Here is a 10,102-nt window from a genome sequence, read left to right as displayed (position 1 = left end):
GGTAGGAATGGTGCACTCTATGTCCATCAAGATATGAAGACATAATATCAAATATTGCAAGTCAATCAAGTTTACAATACAGTAATCTTAGATTTATCAACATCAATATCGTCATTGTCATATTAGACACTTAAAGGGGTGTATTTTTGGGTATGTCTCGAAGAGTCTCTACAGGAGTGGGGACAGATAATAGACAAGTCCGCAAAATGTCTTCTCCACTTCTGAGGTTGGGCATACACGTGTGGGAAATATTTGCCCATCCAGTCCATCGCTTCTCCATGTGGATCGTTCGTAGTGGTGTTTCCCAATAAGAAGACAGTCCAATAAGACAAATGCAGAAGTCAAAATCAAAATGTCCATTACCTCCCCCACCCACACAACGCCGGGATCCCACCCATCACTTTTCCTCTGGCTCGGGAACTTTCTTGCAGTGGGAGGCATGTATCCACTTTTACAGAAGTAGGCGTTGACAACAGAACTTGGTATGGTCGTCAAACCTTGGGTCCAAGGCCTTTACTACGTGTCTTTTTGTGACCACCCAATCTCCAGGTGGCAAGAAATGAGTCCCCTCTAGGTTGTCAGGGTCTGGAATTGGGGAAAACACTAGATCGGGTGTTATTTTCAGTTTACGACATAGTTCTTGTACATATTCAATAACCTTATCACACCCCCGCTGTAGGGCCTGTGGATGGTACAGGCCTAATCTTGGCATAGAGCCAAACAACACTTCTTTTAACTTAAGCATATAATTTTAGTTCTTTCAACTTTGTTAAACTCTGCGGGTGATATGGAGTGTAAAACGCTTGTTCCACCCCAAGGCTGACATCACCTTTCGCATCACTTCACCTGTAAACTGTGTACCTCTGTCACTCTCAATTGTCTCTAGTACCCCAAATCTACATACAAGTTCTGACACAAGTTTAGCCACTGTACATTGTGCGGTGGCTTTGAACAGGTCCACGCACACAAGGACGTACTCATACCTGCCTGATTTGGGAAGCTGGATGTAATCGATTTGTAATCTCTGAATAGGATACAGTGGTCTGGGTGTGCACTTCACATGCCTTCACATATGCCTTTGCCAACCTGTCGAACCCTGGAGCATACCATACCTTGTCCATAACAGAAACCATGGCATTCCGAGAGGCATGCACTTTCCCGTGAGCTAGGACGGCGAGGTGGGTGTAGGCAGCCGCTGGTACATCATCTACGTCCCGTAGGACGCCAAATTCCAAATCAACAAGAGCGGTGGGACCAAGATCCAACTTACAGCACAAGGGGTCTTGCGTCCTGTCCTGGGAGAGCTGCAGCCTTGGCTGCCCTATCCCCCTGTTCTCTGGTGACTGCCCCTGCGTGTGTGCTTTAACCTTTATTATGGCCACCTGTCCTGGCAACATGATAGCTTAATGGGCTTGCCTTGTGCCGTGAGAAAGCTCCTGGACCGCCAGATGGGTCCATAATCGTGTGCAGTACCAAAGGCGTACCTGGAATCAGTGTAGATATTAGTAGTGGTATATTTTTCAATCGTACAGGCCTCATTTCCTGCGCTGACATGTGTGGCGGCAGTGGTTTTTGTACAAGCATCTCATTCAGTGTGACTACTTCAAAACCTGTTACAAACCTTCCTTCGTCATTCAGGTATCTAGATCCATCCACAAACATTTCAAGGTGGGGGTTTAGGAGGGGTTTGTCAGTGACATGTGCGAACCCAGCTGTCACAATCATGCTGGTGTTCTGCGTCAAAGGCCTCCTCTTCATCATCAGTCAGAGAATTTGCAAAAAGCTGGTCCTCTGTACTTACTCCCCCATTTGAATCAGTGTCACCTAATGGCAATAAGGTGGCCGGATTCAAAGTGGTGCAACGTTGAAATGAGACATTGGATGAAGAGTGTAAATGCAAGTTCCATTTTGATCCGTCTAGCAAGAGACAGATGTCTACGGCTTACCTGTGTCAGGATACCATGTATGTCATGTGGGGTGTAGATCACCATGGTGTGATCTAAGACAACGTCAGAACTTTTGTCCATTAGTGCCTGAACTGCTAGAACCGCTCGGACGCAGGATGGAGACCCTCTAGCCACCGCGTCAAGATGGGCACTGTAGTATGCTACAGGTCGCTTTTTGTGTCAGCACAGCGGTGGCGTGTCCCTCCATCTCAGTGACGTACATTTGGAAAGGGTTGTCATAGTCTGGCAGCCCCAGTGCACCCGGTTACCTGTACTTTCAGCTGATAGAAGGCTGACTCGGCCTGCGGGGTCAGGGCAAATGGCCGTGAACCCAAACAGTCGTACAGAGGCTGCATGGTCATGGAGGCAGAGCGTCCATTGCCAATAGTATGAAACCAGTCCCAAGAAGGTACGCAACTGGGCATGGGAGGTGGGAAGTTACATGTCACTTACCACCTTCGTGCGTTCCGGCGTCAGGTGCTTAGTACCTGGACCTAGGCAGTGGCCCAGGAACACTACGTGAGACTTGCAGAACTGAAGTTTCTCTTTGCTGGCTTTGCAGCCATTCTACTCTGATGGAGGAAACACAAAAGGCTTAGTGATGCATTGAGGTAACTGTCAGCAGTACATAAAAGTAAATTAAAAACAAATCATCAACATATTACAAGAGGGCGGTGCCCTCGCGAATTGGCCAGGCGTCTAATACCAGTTTCATGAATCTGGTGAACTGGTATTGGGCTATACTGTGCCCCTTGTGGTAGCACTATCCAACAGTACTGCTTTCCTCTGAAATTAAATACAAACAAATACAGACAGTCTGTCGAGGTCCGTCTGACTGGTAGCCCAAAGGCTCAAAGGAACGACACTAAGAACTTGTTTCTCTGCGTGCGTAAGAGTGAAGACAGGGAGAGGTGTCGCTAGGTCTGCTGCCATCCGACCGAAGGTCGGGTGACTTTCAGACCTGGGGTGTATACGAGCCTCACCGGACGAGTGAAGTTCGATACAAGATCCCAAGGGTCCCATCATTTCGGTTCCCAATATGCTTTCAGGACTTTCCAGCACAAGGAAGCGCATGAGGCATCGTGACCCTTTAAACATTACCTCTAGTGGTTCAGTTTCTGCCAGCTGAATCGGCACTCCTGAAACCCCTTTCACCAATTACTGCTAGATAATCAAGCTGGTATTCTATTAAAATAGATCAGAACCTTGTAGCAAAAAAAAAAATTAAAAATTAAAAATTTAGAAATTGCTGACCTGCAATACCTGGATCACCTATGTCAGATATCCAGTTCCTTGGGCTAAGCAATGACTCAGGAATTGGAGTTTGTCTTGGAGGTGACTTACTATTTGTCAGGACCTGCGGAAAGCTGAGTTTCTGCAGTGGCTATCAAGACAAATACATGAGCCGGATCTACCAAGAGAGCAGTTAGTTTACAAAACCTCCTCTGAACTGTCACTTGAGGTCTCAACCCGTACCGATCCATCCGGTGAAAATTTGATGGATGCAGATAAGGCTTGTAAGATATTAGTACAAATAACAGACATGAATTACAACAAGGCAGAATAATCCACAAACATGTATTCATATTGGAATATGATATTCTTTAAGCAAATTCATTATTAATCTGATCCTGCCTGCAATGTCTCATCAAATTTGAGAAGAAAAAATTTCCTAACTGCCCAAGCTCCTCACCCCCTCCTTTGTAGACAAAAGAAGGATGAAACATTACCTACTTTTACATTATCTAGCTCCACTCCTTCGATGCTGGTCGTTTGCATGTCTCTCCTACAGAACATTCTTTCAGAGACAGTGCAGTACTAACAGCATTTAGCAGTGATATAGACGTCCAACCAATCACAGAACTGACATTTACACAAAAAGCAAAAAAAACTAAAATATATCTTAAAAATCCCTATATGTTCTCTATTTTTAAGACCGAGTAATTCACATAATTCATTACAAGTTTCTTATTTCATCAGCGTCTTTCTTCCTTTCTATGACACTGAATTTTATCTCTATGAAACAATAGCTAAGATATTAATAAGCAACTAAAACATTCAGACTTCAAACAGCATTAATTATTAGTAATTACTAGACGTATACTTCTCTCCTAGGCTGGTCTGTGTTGAGGGTGGAAGACCTCTTCCTATTGTTCTTCCCTCCCATCTCCTTACATCACCTAGCTCCACCACCTGTGGTCTGGCTCAGCGTTTGGTCTTTCTTGCCTCATTTAGTTTCTAGCCACCGGACAGTATATACCATATAACACAATCTAACTCTCATACGGGCCCTTCATTAATACACGAATTCACACTCACTGGGGTTTTTAATTCACTCATACAGACTGATAATATGTGAAGTAGAAATTGGGATTGTATTTACTGTACACCAGACTTCCAATAATGAGCGAATTATGTATAGATAAGAAAAACTCTTAGTACCGCGGTTTTTACACGATTCGCTCAGAATAGGCTACCCAATGACAAACACAATACAACTTATGCCCATTTCTACCCACATACTTATATTCACCACTCCAGATAGCAACTATTATCACCGTTCATTGTTAAACCTTCTACCTTTCCTTAACTCATTGACTTGCTTTTTTCTTTACTATAACCTTCAGCTAAAATTGCTTACATCAACTTTACACTCAGGAAAAAAAAAACAAAAAAAAAACCACCCAGTATATATATACTTCATTGTTCTTTTGAACCCCCACAGATGTGAGTGGGGTATAACTTTCTTACACTTAGAAATTAGACATTACAAGAACACTAAGACGTACAACAAAGATTAGTTTACATAACAACAAGACTTACAAGACAAACAATAGTGGTTATTTGTCACATAATTGTCCACAGATTTTGCATGAACTTACTTTATGTCCCAGAGGGACACAAACTATAAGAGGATTCCCTTTCTCTGATAACCCCTTACTGCCGTATCTATACTTGCCTTAATCCATCTGTCTAACATATTTTTATACAACCTTTTGACTATCTCTGAATCTTTTCCCCAAACTTGCTGGTCTAAGACTCCCAAAATTCTAAGCACCTTACTACATTCTTCTTCCCACAGCTAACGTGCCTTCTTTGTCTTTTACTATTTCTCTGGCTGATTTCCATATAGGCATACTGCTTGCCCTGTACGTTTCCCATATTGTCTGTTCCTTTATCTAAACCGGCGTCTGATATCTTTCATATGCTTTTTCCCGTACTGTTACCAGAACTCATACTTAAAGGTTCCTGCTTTTCTAAGTCCTATCTTTCTATATTTTATACACTTGTCTGCAATCGTCTCCCCCTTCCCTTTCTCACACAGCTTATGGCACACAGAACCTTATTTGTCACACAGGTTTCTATTTGTCACACAGGTTTCTATTTGTCACACAGGCTTCTATTTGTCACACAGGCTTCTATTTGTCACACAGGCTTCTATTTGTCACACAGGTTTTTATTTGTCACACAGGTTTCTATTTCACACAGGCTTTTATTTCACACAGGCTTTTATTTCACAGAGGCTTTTATTTCACACAGGCTTCTATTTCACAGAGGCTTTTATTTCACACAGGCTTCTATTTCACAGAGGCTTTTATTTCACACAGGCTTCTATTTCACAGAGGCTTTTATTTCACACAGGCTTTTATTTCACACAGTACACTAAGGACCCCTGGTCCTGGAATAGTTTTACGGACTCCTTAAGGGGGGGGTTTAGGGGAGACCAGACCTCTCTTCTAAGGGAACTTCTGGTGATATTATAACAGACTCAGTAAAAGCGAATTATGGCTAACACGACAGACTATCAACGTACAGATTTCAACAATTACTACAGGCAACATGGCAATATACACACAAGGGTTCTTCCGTCTAGCACGGTCACTAAGAACACCGTAAATAACAGGCAGAAGCGTCCTATATAACATACAGCAACTCACCCCCTGTCGACACGAGACTTGAAGTCAGGAGAGCCCAGAGCTTGAGTGGTAAGTCAAGAGCTTACCGTATACCGGTGTTTTGTAGATCTGGGGTCCCGTGGCCTCTCGTCCGGCTGGTCGGCAGGTAGTGTCGTCAGGTATCGGCTGCAGGTAAGGAGTTAGCTTCTGCCCCACTTGTCGGGCGCCAAATAAACTGTGGGGGGTCTGGAACGCAGACCGTAATGCGAATGTTGCCTGTATCCAAATTAAGAGGAAATATTATATAGAGTACTCATAGAGAACCATAATAACCACTACACATAAGACCGTCTAGTGATCAGAATGAATTCTGTTTATTGTTGTACATTGCTAGTTTATATGCAAGTTGTAAAGAAGGCGTTTCCAAATGTTACCTGATGCCTGGTTACAAAGTACATTTGGCAACTGTAAATCAACAAGCCAAATGTTACCTGATGCCTGGTTACAAAGTACATTTGGCAACTGTAAATCAACAAGCTTTTCTAAACAAAAGGTATCAACAAAACTGTTTGAAGTAGACATGGAAACAGTTACAGTGTGATAATACAGGTTTTGTTAATTACATTTCTTGTTTGGGAAGAACTGTAATCTTCAAAGTTCATCAGCAATTTGCACATCAAAAGAGGGGACATTGTTTCTAATTTTCACATAGACAAAACTGGTCCAGCCACCTACTCGGAAGTCAGCACAAAGTTGGTAAGTTGGTATTCAGTAAGATAACTGAATAAAATCTAATTAGTCATACATTTGGTATTTTAAAATCAATATTTATATAAACGCTTGAATATACCTTTTTACATATGATTCTATATCCAAATTCTACTAGCAACTTCCGGAATGTTTTACATATAATACATAACATTATATAACCAAATAACTAATGTCACATTCATTACACTGTTTCCTTATCTTTCTTATGTTAGGTTATTGATTAATAATGATTGACCCCTATCACCTGCGTGGTCGGGTTCTGTGTCCAGTGGACTCCCCTTCGCAGATTCCCTGGGGAAGTCCACCAGCATAAGGATACCTTTACTGAGTTCCTTATCTGCATTCTTTTCTCCAGCGAGGTTTGCTTGCCGTCCCATGCCGCGAGAACTGCAGCTTGCAGAGATCTGGTGTGCGCCTGAGCCCATGCCACCCCCGGGATGCATGATGTTAGGCTTCCCAGGAGGGACATAGCCTCCCGGATTGAGCATGACCATCTTTGAAGGAAGGATTCTACCCTCAGTCGGATCTTGTGCGCTTTTGACTCGGGGAGAAAGGAGCATTGAGCTTCTGAATCTAGTGTTATGGGCGGCGCTTCCACGAAGGGGAGGGGGCAAGTAAGTTGGTCTCGGGGGGGTTAGGGTGTCACTATCCTAGTGGGGGCCGCTGCGGGGTGTCACTATCCTAGTGTGGGCCGCTGCGGGGTGTCACTATCATGCCGAAGGCCACTGTGGGGGGGGGGGGGGGGGGTCACTTACCGCAGGAGCTGCTGTTGGGGGAGGGGGTGGTCACTTACCACGGGGGGGGGGTCACTATTACTGCTAAGGCCACTAGGGGTGATGTCACCATTACCACTGGGGCCACTGTGGGATGTCACCATTACCGCTGGGGCCACTGTGGGATGTCACCATTATCGCTGGGGGATGTCACCATTATCGCTGGGGTATGTTTACATGTGGCGGAAATGGGCAGGGCTGCTTCAAAATAGACAGGGTGCAGATTTTGACTGCTTTTTGATTGCGGAAATGCTGCAGAATTTTCCACGGAAATTTCCGCTGAAGACATTCTTCAGTATTGCCGCATCCAAAAAGCAGTCAAAATCTGCACGCTGTCTATTTTAAACTGGCCCTCTCCTTTTTAGAACGGTGGTAATATCATACGCCATGATGAGCCCCGATCCCTGACGCGTTGGTACTTTACGATAAATAAATAGGCTTTGGGTTGAAGTTTGGGCACTCTGTCTCTAAAAGGTTCGCCATCACTGGTCTAGAACATGGATGTTCGCTATTGTTCTAGACTTGGTGTGATGCCATGGTGTCTAGAACAACGAAGTAGCCACTCCTAGTACCTACAAAAACTTTTGGAAACCCCCTTTGTACCCTGCTGCCACTGAATAAACTGTCAACTTCGTGCTACATTGTCAAAGGGGCAAGTCCGTACATAGTCTGGCATTGTCACATTGAGTAAGGACAAACCCCCCAACTGGTAACACCAAGTTATTCCTAAATTTCTAGGAGGAGCAGAGGATCAGCAACACAATTTTAGGAGAAGATGCTCCAGAGTTATTTAATGGGGAACACAAATACTTACTAAATCAGCCCTATCGGGGGCGCTCACAGGTTCACTTTAAGAAGAGATAAAAACAAATGCTGAATTCCCTATTTTGCACAATTCTTGCACTGTGCTTTTAGGATAAAGTCTCCAAAGAAAACAAGTATGTAGGCTTCTACGATTTTATACAAAAGACACTTTGTTCTTACAAAAGGATTTTTATTCATATGTACTCTTCAAAACAAGAAGATTTTAGTATAAACTCAAGAAAACCCATTGCTGTAGAATAACTAATCAGTCTCACAATTCAAGGCCTTACAGTTACTTATAAATCTATCAATTAGTACAAATGATCTTTCAGGCTGGTCGTATGGAAGGATGTGGCCACCGCCTCGGACGATCACCTAGAAGAGGAAAGAGAAATAAGATGGATTAAACTTAGCAGTATCATAAAAAGGACCAATAAAAGGGCACCGGTTACTACCATATAGCCAAAAAATCCCTTGAACCCCGGAACACCAACCACGATGCAATGTTCCAAGTGGATTTCGAACTCAACACTTCTAAAGGCACTAGATACGTCATTGCGTGACTGGTCAGGGTCAGATTGCTTGGAAACAAGCATACAAGCATGACCAGGTCTCAGCCGGAACCTGCACTGGGATCCATACCAGTCTTTAAATCTGGGCAGATGCCAGTGCCTACTGTGCTGGGGTCCACAAGTGATCTGGATAAACACATTACTGCATTACTTGACATGTATAGACAGCCGGCACTCTGTGACCCAGGAGTTGGCCATGACTGAAGAGCATGTCTGATGACAAATGCAGCAAACCCTACCCAGTTTTCCCATTCTCCCCCAATCAGTACTCTAGAAAGGATCCGACCGTATGTGCATGTAGTTCTTCACTGAAGATCATAGGTGTTGTGCCAACAGCCTAGCAGGTCACAACTCCCATAAACTACAATGGAGAGCTGCACACTTCAGGAAGAGCGAGTTAAACGGGGATCAAGAGTACCCCATTTGTCTGATGTGGGGACCCCTGAGATGGCTACACAGTGCACCATTACTACTTACCTGATTCTGAGCTGTGGACCACTTCTTTTCAATATGGAAACTACACGTGAGCAGCCATACAGACAAGCACTTCTGTGTCCAAGCGGTTGGGTGGCCACATAGAATGGCATTGTGGGCTGCACGTAACCAAACCGCCGGTTGTCCCCCACCCCCACCACCACCAAGTAAAGACTCTGTTGAACTCCCATCCATTTTTTTCCTTTGTTAGAATGCAGAAACAATTTCTATAGTTCTGATATTGTGCCCAATGTAACTTCATATATGAAGATGTCCAATTATTTGGTGTATCTAGAGTAAAACATTGCTACTCTTGGTGAGACCTCATAAGCCTAGCAGTCACTACTGCTGCCGCCTTCTAAGAGGACAGATTTTAATATCTAGAAGAAACTGCTGGAGAACCTGGTGTAGCATCATCAGCAGTCTGCTGTGTTGTACCCAATATACTAAGTTTACGAACTACGGCTCAAAATGTGTCTTAATTACAAACTACTATCATGCATGTCTATTATAATACTGCCTAGGAGGTCAGAGGCGGTCCATCTCAGGTTTAATCATAAGATATAGGTTTTATATTTAAGATGCCCATGGACGTCCCCATAATTGATCAAGAGGTTTTAGTTGTTTAAACTTGTGCATGGACAATCTTTTTAAAAATCTGAGAAAGAAAACCTTTACTTGAACTACAAAAAAAAGCATAAAAAGCAACCTCAGCTGACTTTTTTCGACACCTAAAGTCAAAATGTCTCAGACTGACTGCGCCGATGGTAATCAGCCACTTGAGGTTCTACAATGCTCTGTGCAGAGTCAACTAATGAAAAACAAAAGGCTGGCATGGCTGGAGAGAGTGGATGTGCAACCAATGG

The 10,102-nt window shown here is 43.6% G+C and overlaps 1 protein-coding gene across 1 annotated transcript in view; it reads right to left on the bottom strand.

Annotated features, from left to right (window-relative positions):
- Nucleotides 1-8,359: 8,359 nt before the first annotated feature.
- The window catches only part of LOC136586522 (probable serine carboxypeptidase CPVL), a 69,383-nt gene continuing 67,640 nt past the window's right edge, over nucleotides 8,360-10,102 (bottom strand). Inside the window, exon 13 of the mRNA XM_066584649.1 lies at nucleotides 8,360-8,565. Coding sequence (XP_066440746.1) covers nucleotides 8,452-8,565 — 114 coding nt within the window. The 3' untranslated portion in view covers nucleotides 8,360-8,451. The remainder of the gene's footprint in view (nucleotides 8,566-10,102) is intronic.

The sequence above is a fragment of the Eleutherodactylus coqui genome, chromosome 12 (genome assembly GCF_035609145.1).
Source record: "Eleutherodactylus coqui strain aEleCoq1 chromosome 12, aEleCoq1.hap1, whole genome shotgun sequence".
Lineage (NCBI taxonomy): Eukaryota > Metazoa > Chordata > Amphibia > Anura > Eleutherodactylidae > Eleutherodactylus > Eleutherodactylus coqui.
The sequence above is the reverse complement of the archived record's forward strand: the minus strand, read 5'-3'. Positions and strand labels throughout refer to the sequence as shown.